Source organism: Tamandua tetradactyla, chromosome 4 (assembly GCF_023851605.1).
Source record: "Tamandua tetradactyla isolate mTamTet1 chromosome 4, mTamTet1.pri, whole genome shotgun sequence".
Taxonomy (NCBI): Eukaryota; Metazoa; Chordata; class Mammalia; order Pilosa; family Myrmecophagidae; genus Tamandua; species Tamandua tetradactyla.
The window spans coordinates 15,431,464-15,454,079 of record NC_135330.1 but is presented as its reverse complement, the minus strand read 5'-3'; the positions used below and the strand labels follow the sequence as shown (position 1 = coordinate 15,454,079).

General features: G+C 39.8%; 1 protein-coding gene across 7 annotated transcripts in view; it reads right to left on the bottom strand.

Moving 5' to 3' along the window:
• Nucleotides 1-22,616, bottom strand: part of NOS1AP (nitric oxide synthase 1 adaptor protein) — a 295,134-nt gene that overhangs the window by 48,995 nt on the left and 223,523 nt on the right. For 6 of the 7 annotated variants that reach the window (XM_077156709.1, XM_077156707.1, XM_077156712.1 and 3 more), the window contains one exon: nucleotides 13,352-13,425. In XM_077156709.1, the coding sequence (XP_077012824.1) occupies nucleotides 13,352-13,425 (74 nt within the window). The remainder of the gene's footprint in view (nucleotides 1-13,351; nucleotides 13,426-22,616) is intronic. The other variant, XM_077156708.1, reaches the window with a different exon arrangement.

The following is a 22,616-nucleotide window of genomic DNA, read 5'->3' as shown; positions in this document are numbered from 1 at the left end:
AGAGGCAGTGATGATGGACAGAAAGAGATGGATATGAGAGTCATTTCTCTGGATGTGAGGACAGGGAGGGAGAAGGGGCAGATTCTGATGTAACTTGGGTGACCAGTTGGATGGATTAAACATTAACCAGGACAAGAGACACACAGGAAAAGGACGTTGTGGGAACAGGGAAGAGGGAGGAGGATGTTTTTGGATATGTGAACTCTGAGTGGCCACCAGAGTTCAAATGGACTTGCTTATGAGGCAGGTAGATAAAATAGATCAGAGAGAGATATACAAACTTGGAAGTCACCCACTTAGATGGTGGCTGAAGCCATGGGAAATCTCGGATTCCCTGAGGAACAAGGAGAAGAAGAGAAAGAGCCCAATGAGAGAACACATTAATAGTTTCCATTTAAACAGGAGGCAGAACAGAAAGTCGGCAAAATTTCTGCGTAGGCAAAGAAGAGGAGTTCAAGGGAGGAGCTAGGGGAAATCATGACAGGAGGTGTGGGAGAAGAGCGCTCAAGAGGCAGAGAAAAGTCCAAGCATTAAGTGTCTCCGAGACACTGAGATGAGGACTGAAAATGAGCCAAGGATTTAGCAACTAAGGCATCACTTGTGACAGTAGCAAGAGCCATCTCAGTGGGAAGCTGCAGTATATGGATGAAAAACATGAGTGGGAGTTTTGGAAATACAGACAGCAAATGCAATTACACCCCAAAGTTTGGTGATGAAAGGGCAAGATGGGATGGTAGGCTTGAGGGGTTATCATCTCTTTTATAGGATGAGGAAACCTGAGTTTGTTTATAGACTAAGAAGAAGGACAAAAGAGAAATAGCCTCAAGACCCAAGTAGAAGCAACAGAAAACACAGGGTCCAAATAGAGGAACTCAGTTTGGAAGACAAGAGGCAATGCTTCCTCTGATTCAAGAAGGCACCGACTATGAACCTAGGTGGGGGCTGGTCCTACCCCTGGCTTGTCTCTCCCTTTCTTAGAAAACATTTTTTGGTGGCCTTTATGAAGAAGCTAAGTTTTTCTCTGTCAAAGAGTTGAGGCTGTTTTGATGCAGGACTAGTTGAATGAAGCACGAAGGCAGTATAATTTTTTAGCAAAGGCTGTTTTCACTGCTTCGGACTTCCATTTCACCCATTACTTGCATCTCTTTTCCAAAGGTGGGGACAACTACTTGAAACATGACATAGATCAAAAGGAAAGTGCATGAATCAGAAACACTTCACTGCTGTCTTCTTAGAGGGGAGGTATGTATTAATGCATCCTGGCTCTGACCACCTGAGGGATGGGGCTTACGTAAATACATGGAGAGAGGATGGTGGGTGCAGAAAGGGTGATGGAAGACTAGGCAAGCCTGGTCTATGACACTAGGTTCTCTTGGGGCCTAGTTTATGAGCACTTGTAGTACTTCTTTGACATTTAGCTTGTCAAATTTCTCTTCATCAGCTAAGGCATCTTACAGGCTTAATCGTATCCCTAGGGCTTTGTCGTTCCATCAGTGAACAAAGACAATTGGGAGGAATTTGGATCTAGCTTTTTTGCAAAGAAAATTATTTCAGACTTGGATTGTGTGGACAGGGCTGATGGGACTGTTCTAGTTTGCTAGCTGCCTGAATGCAATATACCAGAAACGGAACGGCTTTAAAAAAGGGGAATTTAATAAGTTGCTAGTTTACAGTTCTAAGGCTCAGAAAATGTCTCAATTAAAACAAATCTATAGAAATGTCCAATTTAAGGTGTCCAGGGAAAGATACCTTGGTTCAAGAAGGCCAATGACGGTCAACGTTTCTCTCTCAGCTGGAAGGGCACATGGTGAACATGGCAGCATCTGTGGGCTTTCTCGTGGCTCTACCAAAGGGGTTCTCTCTAAAATGTTTCCTCTTTTAAAGGATTCCAGGAAGCAACTCCACCTTCAATGGGTGGAGAGACACCTCCATGGAAATCATCTAATCAAAAGTTATCACCCACAGTTGGGTGGGTCACATCTCTATGGGAACAATCAAAATGTTTCCACCTAGGAATATTGAATGAGGATTAAAGGACATGGCTTTTTTGGGGTCCACCACAGATTCAAACCTGCACAGGAACTCTGGCCACTGCCTACAAGGCCATTCCAACTCTGGAAGGAAAGGCACTAGCAATACCCCAATTCCCCCAGGAGTCAGGACCATCCTCAACAATTAATTACATGCTAATGGGAGACAATGAGCTCATGTACAGATCACATCCATTAAGGGTTGCCCTTCTGAGGTTCTCCTTGATCTTCTCCTCCAAAAAAAAATCTTTCACTGGGGCCACTTAATAAAAACTAGATGAATGCATTTACCATTGATTATCATTTCATTTTTCCTATCTGCTCTGTGATAGTTATGAATTATCAGTAGAAACTGCAAGAAACAGGAGAAGAGATAAAGTCAAAGGCCAAGATAATTCAGAAAAAAGATAACCAGTCCCTCAAGCAAAGTGCCAACTGCACAGCAATAATAGAGGGCAGAACCAGCATCCTTCTTCAACTTGAAGGAGGAAGGTCTATATTTATTTGCAGAGGCATTTAAACCATCTGCCTAGTGGTTAATCACAAAGCATCAAGAAAGGTTCTCTGCCTGAGCAAAGCTGAACAAGATTACTTGACCTTCCTTGTTTCTCAATGTTTCCAGATGCAGTGCAGCCTTTTTAATAGTTATTTGTATACTGCTTATTCTATTCTATTAGAATATACATTCTGATATTCTGATGTAAACATTTTTTGACATCCTCCCCTAATACCTTCATATATGGGTTGTACTCAGTAGTTGAAAAATGTAGATTGGATGGTTGATTGGTCAGTTGGTTCATTCATTCATTCATTCATTTAATCCTGAACAAAAGTTTAATCCATGAGTGTACCCACTTCCTGGGAATTGTGCAAGGATATGAGAAGAAATCAACAAATGTGTATTGAGCACTATCAAATGCAAGGCAGACACAAAAATGATTAAGATATAGGTTCCAACTAAAAAAGACAGATAAGTAACTACAATTTAAGGATGAACTTAAAGGCTATATAGCTTTGGGGTCCAAAAGAGAAAAGAAACTAGAACTCTACTAGTTGGAGTGGCGGTTGGGATAAAATCAGTAAAGAATTCCTGGTGGATGAGGTATGTAAAATAGACTTTGAAAGATAGATAACAATTTGACAGGCAGAAATGTTGAACTAAACATAAAGTATTTCCCAGTTAACTATGGCTTAATTCTGATTGTTGCCAGCAACTGGGAAAAGCTAACTCTTCAACAGCTGGCTTCTCTGGGTCTTCTGATTAAGGTTTGGAGACTTAAAATCTAGCCTCTCCCAACCACCCCACCCCATCCCAACTTTCCCAAATTCTATATATAACTCTCTGGATCTGGCCACCCTCACTGCCACAGTTTTGAGGTCTGCACTACTAGAAAAGAAGCCCAGGCTCATAGTCTTGCCTTTACTCTCAGGGATGTGATATCACCACCCTTCCTCCAGTTTGTATCCAAGACACAAGAAGGAACCCACAAAGGGCCCCACCCAGCCAGGCTGTAGGACAGGACACTGCAACACCATGTCTAGACTGGCTTTTAGTGTAAAATGTCTAAGCTGCCACTGCTCAACTATGACGTCCTATGACAATCCTAAAGACTATTTATTACTGTTGAAGGGGTACCACTCCAAATCAGTGGAAGGGTGGCCATGTGACATTGCACCATGCTTTCCCACCTGAGACTTTTCAGTGTTTTGCAGAAATTATGTCGTACTAAATCTGTTCCCTTCATGTATTTAAGAAGGAGAAAATGAAGCAGAGAGTAATGAGATCTGAAACTAGCTAGTCATTTAATAAGTAGTACTGGGGACCAGGCCTGGGTTCCCTGCCTCTTGGCTTTCCTGTTTATTCCCATACAGAATAATTCTCTCCCTGGAAGAAAGCGTTTAATTATGTGAAATTTTCTAAATTTAGTGTAATAGGATTCTCCATCATTATTAGTGTAAAAAACGCCCTTGAAGGTCAGATATAGAGTCGTTCAGAGGTTTAACTTTGACTGGTTTGGCAGCTTTTGATGGTTCTCTACTGTGCATGTCGATTTACTTTCTAGTCAGTCTCACTTGGGCTGTGCCTTAGGCCACCAAGGATGGCTACCTATCCTCTCAAAACCTTTCACCTGTGTTCTGGAAGGATGTTTCCTGGGTTTTGAAATGAACATTTTAGTGGATCAAGTCTCCCCTAGCTTTGCCTTGTGGTAAGGATTTATTAAGCACTTACTAGGCCCTAAGGACCCTTCCAGTTCTAGGAACATAGGAATGGACAAAACAGGTATGGCTTTGCCTTGTGGAGTCCATGTTAAAAGTTACCATGACACAAATTTTCATTCTTTAACCATGATGGAATTTAATAATCAAATGGGGTACCACCAGAGACAGAGAAGCCATATTTTAATCCTGATCCAATCTTGTGGAGGCAGCTGTTTCTTTTAACCCTGATTGAAAGCTGTAGGTTGGAAAGCCATGATTAGATTATCTCCATGGAGATGTGGAGTGCCCAGTTGTGGGTATGAACTTTTACTAGATGGAGATGTGACTCCACCCATTCCAGGTGGGATTGATTAGTTTACTGGACTCCTTTAACAGAGGAAGCATTTTGGAGAGAGTCAGAAATGACAGAAACGATAGAGCCAATGGAAAGTTCAGAGTAGAGCTGACAAAGATGCCCGCCCTTGGAAAACAGAGACACAGATGTTTGTATATGCTTGGAGCCCAGCAGGCACTGCCATGAGATGTTAAGCATGCCAGAACCTGGAGAGAGCCAAGGGAAGCCAAGAGATGAAAGTCAGCCCTGGAGAAGCAAAGTGAGGAACCCCCACAGGAACAGAGGCTGAAAGCAACAGAGCCCAGGAGCAAGGGACCAGCAGATGCCAGCCACGTGACTTCCCAGCTGACAGAGGTGTTTCTGATCCATCTGCCTTCCTTGAATTAAGGTATCTTTCACTGAAGGCCTAAGTTTGGACATTTTTACAGGCTTAGAACTGTAACTTGTAACTTATTAAATTTCCCCTTTTACAAGCCATTCCAGTTCTGCTATATTGCATTCCGGCAGCTTGCAAACTAACACATAGGCACTCTTCCCATTCAACTCAGGTTACAGGGCAATCTCTCTTTAGTTCATCTCTCTGACACAAGTCTCTGTTCACTTGGGGCACACTGCATCACAGGCCAGAATGAGTTGTCTAAAACACCATTTTTGTTTTGGAACTCTGAGTCAAAAGCCATTATGCGAAGACTGTAAGTACAGGTGTGGGAGGAGATTCTTGATAGATTACTGAGAAAGAAACAGGCTAATTGAAGAGAGATATGTGGAATAATTGTGGATTGTGAAAACCATGAGTGTCTCCATATTTGCATATGGAATGGTCCTAGGAGTAAGTTGGTGTTGAAGGAAGAAATTCACTTTTTCCTTCAAAAAACAATTTCACTACCTTATTTTTACAAGCAAGTATGTCTTATTTGGTAATTTTAAAAATTATTCTCCTGAATATTTATCTGTAAGCCGTCATAGAATGCAGCAGTCAGAGTGAGAACGTGGAGACCGGGGCCCTATTTACTTGCCTTTACAACCCCAGTGTTTCTATGGAGTGGTATACAATAACTGGGGATGAAGGATGGAAGAGAAGGAGGAAGGAGAGAGGAAAAGGACGGTCTTCGGTGTGTGTGCTAATATACGTATGTGACCTGGAGCCAGGAGGAGTCACGGGAACCACAGATCATCAGTCCCTCCTGGAGACTCACTCTCCATTCCTGGTGTCACTGACACTTACTAAGCACAAAGGTCTCTGTCAAGTCTCTAAAGAAGTATACAGATTAAATTTCAGAACTTGCCTTTAAGGAAAGATAAAGAATGGTGGAAGATACAGAAGGCAAATAACTATGTGGGGTTAAAGCAAAAAATGAAAAGAACAGAAATAAGAGGAGAAGCCAGAGAAAGAGGAGAGGTGGTACTGCAGAGAGGCTGGTATGCTCAGAGATGTGGAGAGCACACACAGTAAACCTGGATGGGCAGTTTCCGTAAAGTGGTGGAAATCAAAGCCAGACTGCAAGGAACTGCAGGATGGTAGGCACTGACAAAGACACAAGCAGAGCTGTGGGAAGGAAAGGGGGGTTGATAGAACATGCGCTTTTTTTAAATCTATTTTTTATTATCTAACCAAAACAACAGAAAAACATGAACTCTGAACACACAAACATTCCATGCACGGTGTACAATCAGTGGCTCACAATATCATCACAAAGCAATACATTCATCACCATGATGTTTCAGAACATTTGCCTCACTCCAGAAAAAGAAATGAAAAGAAAAAAACGCATTCACACATACCATACCCCTTACCCCTCCCTCTCATGGACCACTAGTATTTCCATCTACTCAATATATTTTAACCTTTAGAACATGTGCTTTTGAATGGGGTTAGCAGAGTTTGGAGAGGACATTTTAGGATAGGAGAGAGCTGAGCATATTTTTAAGGAGACTGAGGAAGTCCATGGAGAGCAAAAAACAGAAGCATGGAGAGGAAGGTAGTTGAAGAAACAAGGGCAGATGGATCCAGAACACAGAAAGGCAGGGCAGAGAGGTAGTAGATGATAACACAAAGATGTATAGGGGAGAGGAGGAAAGCTGAGGAATCTCCCAGAGGAGGGGGGGTCATCACCCACGCAGACTGAGAGCACACAAAGCTGCTGGTTTGAAGAGGGTGAAAAGAGCTTGGGACATGAGTGAGAGGAGGTTCTACCAGGAGCAAACACGGGATTGCAGGGCAGCCCTGGGGAACGAACTGAAACCAGACAGCATGAATGATATTTCCTCCCCCTTCTAAGTTCATATATTTCCCCACCCGAAAAAACCTGGGAAATTCCAACTCATGCGTATTTATGAAAAGGCACTGTCAAATTGTGGAATTGTAACCCATACCAAACTGTGATTACTTCTTAAAATGTACATTGAAATTTATTGCTTTTTTGTATATATTACATGATAAAAAAAAAAGTTAAAAAAAAAAAGGCACTGTCTATGAAAATCCCATATTTGCGGTTGGTAGATAACTTGCACACTCCGATCTCACCCACAGCCGCACCCCAACTCTCTCCGTGAGCCTGCCCACCAGCTGCTGCTCGCCTGCACCTTTGCTTTCTGTTTCCCTGACAACCGGGGACCCACTCTGCCCTGGGCAACCCTGCAAACTTTCCTGCCAGCCAGTGGACTGCAATCAGACCTTCTACAAAAAGGTCCGAACCCCAGTCTTGGGGAGGGCCTCCCTTCCAAATGTGTCCTTTCTGGGGTACCCTCCTCCAGCCCTAGAGCACCCTTAGGAGTTCTGTACATCTTATAAAGGTAGATGTAAAGAGCTTAATAATTCTTTATGTTAAACTGCTCCTTTTTAAATCACTGAACAGTTTCTGTCTCATGATTAGACCCAGACTGGTATATCACTGTCTTCCAATGAACACGTCCTGGTAGGTAGTCAATATATATCAGGTTTTCATGCATCTCTTCCTCCCATCCCTAGTTAGCACTAAATAATTCATGCCTGACTTGCCCATAATCAAAGCATGGATTAATGCGGAGGGCCAAAACTGGGACGCATTTTCCCTGATTTCCAATGCTCTCACCAACCACTTGAATTTAATTAATGTAATTTCTGGGAACTGGCTAGAAGCTCTGGGAAACTGTACCTGGTTGATCATTTAAACCACAAATGGATAAATACTTTCAGTCTGGCTCCTGAAGAATTTTTGTTTGCCTATCAGTCTAACCCCTGGTATCAAGGAATGAAAATCCCCTAGGAATTGATTAAAGAAGCAAATTAATACTACCATTGTCAACTAAGATTTGGGAAGGAGACACTAAGGCAGTGAAAACTGAAATTCAAAAGCACATTGATTTCCATACTGGTAAACAACCCCAACAATTTTTAACTTTTTTTTTTTTAAATACAAAAAGTATGCCCTTTAATCTAGAAAGGTTAAAGAACAGCATATTAACTATGGAAGTTGAATCCAAAATAAGTAAAGAAAGAATAAAAACATAAAATCCTAATTTTTTTCCGGTCTAGCCTTTTTCTATTCAATATCCTTATCAGTGACTTGGATGAAAACAGTCTTATTAAAGTTGCACTTAACAGGAAACTAGGAAGGACCAGTTAGCCTGTTATTAGAACCTGGGGTGGTGATTTGCAGTACATCAATTCAGCTAAATTAATACAAGGTATCCCAGTATCTTCTTCCCTGGGGAGCTCTAGTTTAGGGGTGTCCACAAGAGAAATTTGTGGGAGTACTTGGGATTGGAAGTAAAAAAGGAGCAATTATGCTCTGAATGTTATCACTGATTAGAGGCAGTAAGGGACACAGGTCGAGGTGCAGTGAGCACCTCATTATTATCTCATTTTTCTGTGCTGGGCATCCAGCTGTCCTACACACCTGTCAGTCCTGTTGAACAACGGTGAGCCCGGGCCCACCATCAGCAGCTTCCTGGTAAACTCAGAGGCAGTCATCATCAGGCACTCACAGCCTTCCGCAGATTTCATGCCTGTCCCCCCCACAGGACCACTCAGCACGCAGATGCACCCAGCTGCCTGCAAGCGCTTAGAATCCCCGCTAGGGCTGGCTAACAACTTTTCTCTGATCTTTTAGGGGCCTTTTACTTCCCAGCTCCTCTCACAATTGTGTGGGTCCAATACTCAATTCTTTATTCCATAATAGTCATCGTTACCTTGCCTCCCAGATTGAAGTCTGACTCACCAGAATTCAAAAACTCTGAAGAACAAGTTCAAATGAATCAAAACTTGACCTTGATATACACAAAGCCCTACTTCTAGGCTAAAAAACATAAAATAGAGAAAACCCAGAAATAAAGAGCAAGTGAAACCTGGATTAAAAGCAATGTACTATGACCAATCCTAAGGATTTCTGAACTATAAGCCCACTAGGAACTAACACAGTTCGTGAAACAAATAAGCAAATGATAATGCAATCTAACCCTTTAAAATAGAGAATACAAAAATCCAGGTCATGAAAAAAAAATCCACGTCATGGGGGTGAATTGGGTCTCCATATTTTATTCTAAGACAGCATCTAGGATATTATAGCAAATTCAAACATATTTTAAGAAAATATGCTGTGTTCTGCAATAAGAAATTCTAGAAAAATATAATGAAGAATGGCTTCAGGAACTTAGTCTGTTTAACCGAAAGGAAAGAGAAATGAAATCTATATATTGTGGCTCCAGAAGAAACAGCTAAGAATAAACGGACAATTATATAAATAAAGAAATATGCTTTCACTTAGAGAAGCACAGTTTAATAGTAAATCATTTCAGGGAAACATGAGACTTCTGATAAGAGATGGAACGCTGGACTAGATGTTCACCATAGTCCTTTGAACCTCTTAAAATTCCAGGCTTCTGTCCTTCTGTTTGAGGAAGGCAAGAGGTTTACATTTAAAATTTGACTTAATAAAAAACAAAAACTCAATTGCTAATGTGGTAAAGGCATTTCCTTGGAATAGGAGGAATGTATTTTACCATAAAGGAGTTGCCCTAAAGTGATCGCTTTAGTAATTCAGTGTTTCCATAAAAGCCATAAACAATCAAACCACAGTGGCTCCTTAACAGCTAAGTAATGATAATAATTGTACTCAAGCTCATTTGCAAATGTTAGCATATTATCACGATGATGAATGGTCTTACTGATGATAAAATGGACATATATGGTTCAGGAAAAAAGTTCTCTTTTATCTACCCCTAACACATATGCAGACAAAACCACCCAAATACAAGAACCAGAACTTCACAATTTAATGCATGAAAAAAAAGTAAGAGACTGAAAAAATATAGGCTAAAGTTCATTCCTTTGTTCATCAACACAGATTGTTAAATTTTCATAAATTAGAAGAGAGGTTTCTAATATAAGATATCTACAGTCTACTGTATGGGCTTTTGGTTTGGGTTGTTTTTTTTTTTGGCAAAAGGAAAATTCATTTTAAAATTCAAAATTTCTTTGATTTTTTTTCCCTCTGCCTCGCCCAAAAAAGTTCCTTCTTAAAAGTGAATGGATGGATGAAAATAAAGTTAAAAAAATGGAAAAAAAAATACCATACCAACATCAATCAAAATAAATCTTCAAGAAAGAACAAAGTTAGAAGACTAATAGTACCTGATTTTAAGACAAACAGTAATCAAGGCAGAATATACTAGTGTCAAGATATATCATAAGATGAATGGAAAAGAAAAGAAAATCCAGAAACGGACCACACAGATTTGCTTGAAAGGTGCAAAGACACTTCAGTGGAGAAAGAACAGTCTTTTGACACATGGCACTGGAACAAGTGGATTATTTATATGCAAAAAATGAATGTTGATCCATCTCTTGCCCCATATGTTAAAAAATGAATCAAGACGGATCATATACTCAAATATAAATCCTAAAATTATAATACTTGTGGAAGAAAATACAGTAGAATATCTTTGTGGCCTTAAGTTAGGCAAATTTTTCTTAACTATGACACCAAAAGCACAATCCATATAAGTTAAAAAATTGATTGCTGGACTTCATCAAAATTGAAAACTTCTGCTCTTCAAAAGGCACTATTAAGAGAAAGGACATGTTAGATCTGGAGAACATATTTGCAAATCATCCAGATAAAGGATGGAAATTTGCAAATTTATCCAGAATTTATAAAGAACTCTTAAAAGTCGAATAATAAGCAAACAGAAGACCCCAATTAAATACGGGCTAAAGACCTAAGCGGACATTTAAAAAAAGATACCCAAATGGCAAATAAGATGAAAAGATGCTTAACATTACTAGTCATTAGGAAGATGAAAATTAAAACTACAATGAAATGCTATTACACTCCTATTTAAAAGGACTAAAATTAGAGTGACCATACCAGATGATGACAAAGACATGGAGAAACTGAAGCTTTCATATATTGTTAATATGCAAGAACTTTTGGAAAACAGTTTGGCAGTTTATTAAAGAAAAAGCCATTCTACTCCTGGATAGTTACCAACGAAAAATGAAAGCGTATATCCATACAAAGACTTGTATATGAGTATTTACAGAAGCTTTAATTTTAATAGTTAAAAACTGGAAACCATCTAAAATGTCCATTAGCACATGAATGGCTAAGCAAATTGTGCTATACCCATGCAATGAAATACCACCCAGTAAATGAAAAGGAGGGGGGGGGGGCGGTGAATGAGCAATGACAAGGAAAGACACTCAAAATAAATAATTATGCTAAGGGAAAGAAGCCAGAGTCCCACCCCCACCCCTGAGTAAAAGGATACGCTATGATTCTATTCACACAAAATTCTAGAAAATGTGAACTAATCTATAGCAATCGAAAGGAGATCAGTAGTTGCTGGGGATTATAGGGCTGGGGTGGTGGAGAGAGGTGAAGTTTGGGGGACAGATAGGAGGGTTTATAATGGTACATGAGGGAATTGAATGAGGATAAATATGTTCATGTTGCTTGAAATGATGGTTTTACAAGTGCATACACAGGTGAAAACAGAAAATTATTCACTTTAAATATATTCAGTTTTTGTACGTCAATTATACCTCAATAAAGCTGTTTACAACTAAACAAAACAATCTAAACAAACTAAACTAAACATAACAGGATATGTTACAATTTGGGGATGAGTCTTTTCTTTTAACTAGGAAAAGGTAAGATTAAAATTCATGACCAGCATCCACAAAGGGGTCACTTTTGAATATACTTAAGGTGTCACTGTAAAAAAAACCACAAGAAGTATTCCCTGTGACAAAAAGCAATTGATAAAGGTTTGTCCATTTATGATCAAGTCCCATCACAATGCAAACAAACTGTTTCTTGAAGCCTCTGCTCATCAGAGTCTGGCAGGAAGTGATTATTCCCTCCTGTGAACCGCCATAACATTTACATGTTATTTTTCAGATGTTAATACAACACATTCATTCACCCACCCATCACACATCATTTATTAAGTGCCTCATATGGGTCAGATACAGGGTTTGTGCTAGAAATGCAAAAGTGAGTAGAACACAGTTCTTCCCCTCAAGAGCCTCAAAGACTAGTGAAAAAAGACAGACATCAAAAAAAGTAATAGTGGGTGGTGTGACGGTGGCTCCATGACAGTCCACGCAAAAAAAAAAACCAGGAGAAAAAGTAATAGTAATACACTAAACAACTATTTCAAGAGACAATAAAAAAGTACTACAGTACACAGAGAAGAAATTCATTGGGTCAGACATACCAGCTTGCACTACAGTGACTTCACTTCCCTATAGACTCAAAACAACCCGAGAACAAGGGACTGTGACTTGCCCATTTTAGTAATCTACTGAATTACCTGGCACAGGGCCTTGCATAATTTTTTACATATGTATACAGACTGAATTGAATGAATGGACATTTCATTTCATAGGCTCGTCTACTCTTTAACCAGAAGGCAGGACCACCAACCTGCTACCATCTTCACAGTTGAGTTCCAGCCCTTATCTACTGGTCATCAAAGGCATGGCAATCATTTAAGAAAAAAATCAAAACCTAAATCTAGGTCCCTACAATCCCCTCAAAATAGCTCATGTCCACTCTCCCAGTGAAGAACAGGAAGGAGGCACGGGTGGGGTGAGGGGTTGGTTAGCAAGGGTCAAAGACAGGAGAAGGATGCTGATGATTCAAAGTCCCACCACGGTCCCTGGGAAGACCCTGGCTTCCTGAACATATCACTACCAAGGGGTACATAGTGACTGCAGTCATCTACTCTCTGCAGGAATTACACCAGTCTCATCGTTTTCCATTAGGTCTATGAATTGATGGAGATTAAATCTGTTACTTTCTGCTTTCCCAAATGATCACAAATACTTTATCTATGCTTCCTTTCCGAAGAGACAGGAACAGACAACTGTGGGGAACTGTGAGAACAGGGCGATGGCAAAACACAGTTCTCCATTCTGATCAAAATACTTGCAATTTTATGGAATCTCAGTTATGATAAAACTAGCACAAAATGAAAAAGCCACAACAATGATAACTGAAAGATTTGGATTGAACACCAAGCAGAAATTCTTCACGGCTTCTTTAGACAAGCAGAACACAACATGACCAGAACTGCTATCCTCTCATTCTTAAAGGTAAGGCAGACTTACCTCTGGTACTTATATCTAAAGAATTCACAGGTGTCAGAAGCGAAAGGCAATAGAAATGTATTAGCTTACTCTGGGACTGCCAGGTGACAGGGCTCCAGGGGGAGCCTGGGGTTCAGCGGTCCTCTTGGGCACGGGACCAGGCTCTGCCAGTGGCCCTCGTGGGGCTCTTACCTGTAGATGGGGTCCTGCATCACCAGCATCTTGCTCTCATCCCATGTCCACTCCTTTTTCTGCAATAAAAGAAGCTGTAAATGAATAAGTTAGGCTTGTCCTCAGCTATAGAACCAGGGCACCCATTGAACTACTCATGCTTATGCAAAGAGATACGTTTTGCTCCTGACATGACCTTTTCCCTCTAAGGAGCCTGAGCAATCGCTCAAAAAGAGCACGGAGAAAATGTCAAGTGTTTGCTCTGTTCAGATTCCTCCAAGCCCTTTTGGAGAGCATTTCTCCAGGGTGCAGAAGGTTGGGCAAGGAGGCCTCAGGGGACACAGGCAGACTCTAAATCAGAATTCCATGGAGGGAATCTCAGGGAAAAAAAGACTATACATTACTCCAGAGGCATGGGAGAAGCAGGAGGACCAAGGGAAAAAGAGAGCAAACATAGGCCTTCTGAGAGGCTATGAATAATAATATCAAATGCAAATGAAACGTAGGTCCACCCTCCCACCCTTACAAAAAGGCTCCACCCAAGCCTGATAGGTTAACTGCTGCCTCTGCAGAAATTAAATTACTGTGAGTGTAAAGAAGAGCCCTCAGCAGCTGGGGATGAGGAGGATGGGAATGGGGCGGAGGTGAGGGAAGGAAAGGATTCAGCTGCAGAACCGGGGGCCCAAGGCACTTAATGGGGGGTTTGGAGCCCCAGTGCGGAGATGGGCCCCGGGGCTCAGCAGCCAACCACAGCCCCTTGGATCTGACCCTCAGTGGCCTGGACATAGATTCCAGCTTCACCTTCACAGGCCTTTCTCATAGGGACAATGCTGTCTCAGGTAACTGAGGAATACACTCTTCTCTCTATGAACCACACAGTCGAGAGAGACAGAGAGGAAAAGGGCAAGTCAAAGACCAGTATATATTTTATTGGACTATTTCTCATGCACTGAATGCTTTTAGTAATGTAGATTTCTCAAAGATAATCACAGAGTGGCCCCTCTCAGGATGCATCAGGATTTGGAGATTGTGGCTCTCTCCCAGGGAGTAGAAAAGACAATGTCCAGAGCCTGAGGGTGAGATTAGGAAAACGCATTTTGCTAGCGGCTTTACTGTAACACACACTATACACACTTGTCAGGTACCAACTCACACAGACCCAGAAGCGCCCCTGCCACCCCCTCCCCCAAACACACCGCCAGTTCATCCTGGAATTTCAATTCAATACCAGCTAAGCACAAAGGTGAATTTTAACTGGTTTACAAGCTTTCAAGTTCAAACACTGTTGTAAAGACAACAAAACTTTGGCTACAATGAAGATTTTTTTTTAAAGTTGCCTTCCTATAATTGCTACTCATCACCCTATACAATTTTAATATATAAATGGTTCATAGAGAGGAACACAGAACAAGCAGACTAATCTCTTTTCCAAGTGAGAACCCTTCAGCTACATAAATATACCAAGTCTAGACTCTCTTCTTTACACTAAATAATCCCAGATCTTGCAAGCATTCCTCACCAGGCAAGTTTTGCAGACTACCTGCAAGCGTACTTGACTTTCTTTGTACACACTTCTTGCCAATATCCCCTTCAAAACCTGGTACTCTGAACTAGATCCGTGACCCCAGGCGTGGTCTGATCAGCATGTACAGAGACACTGTACATTTCCACGTTCTGGCCACGGTGCTACTCTTAGCCCAACACTGATTAATGTTAAGCACTTTTAGCTGCCTCCAAACCTTGCTGGCACACATCAGGCTGGTTTCCAACTGATGCAATGAGACTTTTCAGAAGCAAAGTCCACATAGTTGGCTCTTATTTTAAGCACATAATTTTTAATGCTCATTACAGAAATTCTTTACTATAAAAAGAGGTTCAAAATATGGTTTGATTTTGAGGCAAATTTTCTGCAGCAAAAATATAAAATACAGTCACATCAACAGTCATGAGCACATATCCTGGCCTTCATTTTTTTTTAATTTAAGAAATTTTTTTAATTAAAAAAGTTCTTTATTAGAGCTGTTGTAGGTTTACAGAAAAATGCAGAAAGTACAGAGTTCCCAGCTCTCACACACACATTTTTCCCTACTACTGATATTTTGCATTTCTGTGGTATCTTTGTTACAACTAATGAAATTACATCGTAATTATACTATTAACTCTAGTCCATGGTTTACATTAGAGTTTACTCTTTGTGTTGTACAGTTCTATGGCTAATTTTTTATTCTGGTAATATATATGCAACTTAAAATTTCTCATTTTATCCACTTACAAATATGCAATTCAGTGGTGAAAATTACACCCACAATGTTGTGCGACCATCAGCACCATTCATTACCCGAACTTTTCCATCACCCCAAACTGAAACTCTGCATCAGCTGAACATTAACTCCCCGTTTCCTACCTCCACCCAGCCCCATGTAACCTGTGTTCTAGTTTCAAACTTCAAGAATTTTTATCTTCTACTTATTTCATTTAAGTGAGAACATACAATATTTGCCCTTGTGTGTCTGCCTTATTTCACTCAACATGATGTCCTCAAGGCTCATCCATGTTGTTGCATGCATCAGAACTTCAACTCTTTTTTATGGCTAAATAATATTCCACTTTATGGATATACCACATGTGCTCATCTGTTCACCTCTTGATGAACTCTTAGGTTGCTTCCACCTTTAGCCTGCCTGCACTTTCTTTTCGCATGGGCAGGCACTGGGAATCGAACCTGGATCTCCGGCACGCCAGGCGAGAACTCTGCCACTGAGCCACCGTGCCTGCACTTTTAATTCAATTCAGTTAGCAACACTTATTAAGCACCTTCTCTGTGCCAATACTGCTGGGTGCTATAGAGGGAAAAGTAAATCAGAAACAGTCCCTGTGCTCAAAAAGTCCCACGTAAGCACATGAACGCTGTTCAGTGTGACTGGCATTGCAATAGCAGCAAGAGTACAAACTGTAGTACAAAGGGAAAAGCCTAACTGGTGGAGGACAAAGAAGGCTTTACAGGTGGACAAGGTAGGCTGGGTTTCAGGCAGAGGGAAGAGCATATGTGAAAGAAACTTTCAGTGGTTCTGAGCTGGCCCACACCACACTCATCTTTACCACGTGCTAAGTAAGATGCAAAACATTTCCTATTCAGTATTTCAAATATATAGCCATTTCAAGGCTATATATCTACAGGACAGGCTCACAGGAAGTGCAAAGAACCAGCTCCAAATATAACTGTTTTTACAAGAAGTCAGATGGCTAGATTGTCACGCAACCTCGCTACACTGGTTTAGGATTATAATGGTGTTCTCTATCAATGGATGGCATTTGGGGCTCCAATACCTGGTGAAGTTTGTTTCTTTACATATTGTGCTGGTTTGAAATGATGTAGTACCCTAGAAAAGCCATGTTTTAATCTTAATCCCATTTTGTAAAGGCAGCTGTTTCTTCTAATCCCTATTCAGCACTATATGTTTGAAACTGTAATTAGATCATCTCCCTGGATTGTGATTTAACCAAGAGCGGCTGTTAAACTGGATCAGGTGATGATATGTCTCCACGCATTTGGGCGGGTCTTGATAAGTTTCTGGAGTCCTACAAAAGAGGAAACATTTTGGAGGATGAAGGAGGTTCGGAGAGAGAATGCTGCAGCACCACAAAGCAGAGAGTCCATCAGCCAGTGACCTTTGGAAACGAAGAAAAATGCCTCCCAGGGAGCTTCATGAAACAAGAAGCCAGGAGAGAAAGCTAGCAGATGACGCCATGTTCACCACGTGCCCTTCCAGCTGAGAGAGAAACTCTGTGTTCGCTGTGTGCCTTCTCACTTGAGAGAGAAACCTTGAACTTCATCAGCCTTCTTGAACCAAGGTATCTTTCCCTGGATACCTTTGATTGGACATTTCTATAAACTTGTTTTAATTGGGACATTTTCTCGGCCTTAGAACTGTAAACTAGCAACTTATTAAATTCCCCTTTTTAAAAGCCGTCTATTTCTGGTATATTGCATTCCAGCAGCTAGCAAACTAGAACACATACATTCAGTTAAACTTTTTTATTTTGAGATCATTCTAGATTTAGTTATAAGAAATAATACCCAGAGATTATGTGTTCTTTACTCGGGTTTCCTGCAAAGGTAACATATTGCAAAATTACAGTGGCATTTCACAACCAGAATATTCACGTGGATAGTCAAGATACAGAACATTTCCATCACCGCAGGGATCTCTCATGTTGCCGTTTGATGGCCTCACCCATCTCCACCTCCTCCTTGACCCCCGATAACCACTAATCTGTTCTTTCTTTCGTTTTATCATTTCAAGAATGCTATATAAATGGAATCACACAGAGAATCTTTGGGGACTGTTTTTTTATCACTCAGCCTAATTCTGTGGAGATTTATCCAAGTTATTGCTATATAAATAGATCATTCCTTTTTTACTGCTGAGTAGTAATCCATGCTATGGATGCACCATGGTTTGTTTAACCACTTACCCTTGAAGGACATCTGGGTGGGTTTCCAGTTTTTGGCTATTATGAATAATGTTGCTATAAATACTGTTTTTCAGAGCAGCTGTAGCATTTTACATTCCTACCAGCAATGTAAAAGTGACCAAGTTCCTTGGCAGTATTTAGTATTTTCTCCTTTTTTTTCCCGCTTTGTCAGTCTTCAAAAGATTTGTGCATATTATTGATTATTTCAATTTCTTTGATTTCTTCTCTTTATTATTTCCTTCTGCTTGGTTTGGGTTGATTTTGCTCTTCTTTTTTCTAGGTTCTTGAGATGAGAGCTTAGATTGTTGATTTCCTAATGTAAGCCTTAGAACCATGAATTTTCCTTTCAGTACTGCTTTAGCTATGTCCCACAAATTTTGATATGTTGTATTTTCATCTTCATTCAGTTCAATCGGTTTGTTTACTACCCTTCCTCTTTAACTCAGGTTATTTATAAGTGTGTTGTTTAGTTTTTAAAAGTATGCCAATTTTCTTTTTCTTTTTTAAAATCTATTACTGATGTCTAGTTGGGCTCCATTATGGTCAAAGGATATACTAAATGATTTCAATTTTGTTAAATTTCTTAAGGTTTGTTTTACGGACCAGGATATCTTGTCAGGTTCCATGGACACACAAAAAGAATGTATATTCTGCTATTGTTAAGCGATATGTTCTAGAAACATCAAGTAGATCCTGCTGGTTGATGGTATAGAGTTTTTCTATACCTGGCTGATGTCTATATGATATTATCGCTTCTACCATTAAATATAATTTAGAGAACTCAAAAAGAGAAGGAAAATATATAGTAATTACCCTTTTCTTTTACTCTTTCCATTGCTCCTTCCTTTTTCCTGAGGTCCAACACTCCTTCTTTTATCATTTATTTTCTGTTTAGAGAACTTCTTTTAGCCATCCTTATAGGGTAAGTCTTCTGGTGACAAATCCTCTTAATTATGTTGTTTTTTTCCCCCATCTAAAAATATCAATTTCACCTTCATTCATGAAGGATTTTCACCAGATATGATTCTCTGTTCTTAGTTCTTTTCTTTCAGTATTTGAAAAACATTGTGCCACTTCCTTCTGGCCTCCATGGAGTGTGAGGATTATCTACTGTCATTAAAATAGTTTATTTCCTCTATAGATAAGATGTCATTTCTCTCTGCTTTCAAAATTTGTCTTTGTCTTTCGCTTTCAGACATTTGACTATGACGTATCTTGGTACGGACTTCTTTAGGTATCCCGTTTGAGGTTTACTCAGCTTCTTGAATCAGTAGAAGTTTATGTCTTTTGCCAAATTTGAGAAATCTTTAGAATCATTAATTTTTTAAGATGTCAAATTTTTGATATACAATTGACACACCACAGAATTCATCCTTTTAAAATACACAATTCAGTGGATTTTAACATATTCACAAAATTGTGCAACCATCACCACTACCTAATCCCAGAACATTTTCATCACCCCAAAGAAACCCTATACACCTATTAGCAGTCACCCCCACTCCTGCCCCCAATTCCCCTTCACTATGGATTTGCTTATTCTAGTCTGCTTTCTATCTTTAGATTTGCCTGTTCTGGACATTTCAGATAAATGGAATTGTACAATATGTAGCCTTTTTGACTGACTCCTTTCACTCACCATAACATTTGCAAGGTTCACTCATGCCATAGTATGAGTATCAGTACTTTATTCCTTTTAATGGCCAAATAATATTCCATTGTATCAGTATCAGTACTTTATTCCTTTTAATGGCCAAATAATATTCCATTGTATGGATATACCACATTTTTTTTATCCTTTCACCAGTTGATAGACATTTGGCATGTTTCCACTATTTAGCTCTAATGAAGAATGCTGCTATGAACATTCATATACCAGGTTCAGTATGGATTTATATTTATGACTCTCCTGGACATATGCCTAGGAATGGAATTACTGGGTCTCAGTTATTTTATTTTATTTTTTTTTTTAGTGCTTTTTCAATTCAACTCACTTCTTCATCTCCTTTCTGGACTCCAATGACACAAATATTAGATTTTTTGTTATAATTCCACAGTTCCTGGAACTCTGTTTTTTTTTTTTTTTAATCAGACTTTTTTCTCTCTGTTGTTCAAATTGGTTAATATCTATTCTTTATATTCAAGTCCTTAATACTTTCCTCTGTTTCTACCATTCTGTGGTTGGTTCCATTCAGTATGTTTTTTATTTTCGTTATGTTTTCATTTCTAAAATTTCCATTTTTGGATCTTCTTTATTTCTTGCTGAGACTTTCCGTTTTTTTTTTTTTTTTTTTTTTTTCATTTCTTTCAAGTATGTTTGCAATTGCTTGTTGAAGCATTTTACGATGACTGTTCAAAATCTTTTTCAGGTAATGCAATCATTTTGTCATCTGGTATTGCTGTCTATTGACTGTCTTTTTAAATTCAGGCTGAGATTTTCCTTATTCTTGGTTCGACGAGTGATTTTTAATTGAAACCTGGACATTTCCAGTCTTATTAGACACTAGACCTTATTTAAACCTTATGTTTTAACTGTCTTCCTATTACACTACTCCAGCAAGAGTAGTCCAGATTCGCCACTGAATCTGTAGGTTTAAGTCTTTTTCCTATATTAACACTAAGTAGGGAAGGGGGTTATCATTGCTAGATGCGGGTGAGAGTTCTAGATCCCCGCCAGGTTTCCAGCTGCTACCACACTGGCTAGGAGGGGTAGGAATGTTTTGTTACTGCTCCCCAGTGACACCATGGACAGGGGTCTCATTATCACTGGGCTGTAGTAAAATACCCATGTAGACGCTACTAATACACACGGAGGAGAGAGGCCTCATTCACTGGCCAGCAAGGGTTTGGTATATCTTGTTACAACCTGGCATCAGTCCATGTTCTAAGCTCCCCACTTGGCCTTCGCTGGCATGAATAGGGAGTAGAACCTTTTTTTTCTATGGTGTTTGGTTGTAACAGAGAGTTCATGTCTAAAAGTTTTTGGTCTTGCTAGGCTGCTCCTTTCCTCATTCTTTGGCTAGAGAGAGTAGGCTTTTTTTTGAGACTTTGATGTCTGTGCCTGTTGGTGTATCCGGGTTGCTAGCTTCTTCAGCTCCAAGGATGGGATATAAGAGGCAAAAAATAGAACTAGGGAACTCACTATTGTGTCATTTCTTGAGTGCCAAAGTCTCTACATGGTCTACCTGCTGCTCTCCACCTTTCAGAATCTTCTTACATTTGTTTAAGTATAATGTCCAGGTTTTCAGTTGTACGTAGCAGGAAGGATAGAGAAAAGTGAGTTTTCCTGGTTATCCCAGAAACAAACGTCAGGCTTTATGACTTCAGAGACACTAATTCAACAGATTTAAGATGAGAACCAGAAATCTTTAGGTATAACAAACACTTCAGGTAATTCTGATGTGACACTAGGGTTAAGAGTCACTGTTCTAAACAAGGAAAGGAAAAATTGAAATCCCCAAACAGAGGATTCCCTTCAAAGCATACTCCTTTCAAGTCTCAGTTAGGTCAAACACAGGCAGGCTCTCCAACACTCTAAAGATTTTAATTCTATTAACCACTGTCCCCGGCCAGAGCCCATATCAGTTGCTACTCAATAAGTGACTGCTGTGAATTTAACACTTGGAGGCATAAAAGGGCAGAAGCTACTCCTCTTCTGAGCAAATGGATCCTCACTTTTCTCATATCTTCAACCATCTACTCTTGACAGTCCTCGCTGTTCAGCTGTGATTTTCATAGTAGAGGAATGAATGACTCATTGTACCAAAGAAGCCATGAAAGTTTCAGAAGTCCCATGCACTGATCCTTCCCAATGGAAAGCAGCCCCAAAGAGCATACTTTCTGAGCATGGATGATTTGGTTTATCCTGTGGGCATCTAATGAAACCGACCCTGCTACCCTAGCTAGGACTGACTGAACAGAACACAAGTGCCACTGTGTGGTTGGCACAAAACTGCCCAGTCATTGAGCTCCATGATAAAAAGGTCTAATTCTAAACAATCAAATCTTCTCTTTGGGGAATATCAAAAGGTAACGTATTACCTAGAGCCCAGACTGAGTCCCCAATAATGGCAAATGGTTCCATGACTTGCCACATATCTTTGCACCCAAACTGACTGAAAAGCTAAGAAAGACGATATATCATGTGCCAGCTAATGTTCCCTTCTATCCACAATAAGCTCCGACACCAAAAGTAATTTGGGCAAGATTGTTCCTTGCAATTCTAAAAAATGAAACAAATACATTCATTAAAAGGAAGGAATAATGAGGCAAAATAATATAGAATGACTATTTTCTTACTCTGCCAGACCAGAACAGGAAGATGGAGAAACCAGGCACCCAGGTCACCTTGTTCTAAATTAATGAGGTTGAATATCTGCAGGGTCCAAAGCAGCCAGAAAATATTTCACTTTTAAAAGAGGTATCAGCATCCATACAGAATATCCTGAAAATAAATCATGAGGTTCTTTTCCACTTACTTGTTTTCTGAAAATCTTATTAAAATTCAACCAACCTTCTATGGACCTTGAGGACATTATGCTGAGTGAGATTAGCCAGAAACAAAATGATAAATACTGTATGGTCTCACTGATGTGAACTAACATTAGTGAATGAACTTGGAGAATTTCAGTTAAGAACAGAAAACATCAGGAGATAGAAATAGGGTAATACTGGGTAATTGGAGTTGAAGGGATACAGGTTGTGCAATAGGACTGACTGTAAAAACTCAGAAATGGATAGCACAATACTACCTAACTGTAATACAATAATGTTAGAACACTGAATGAAGCTGAATGTGAGAATGATAGAG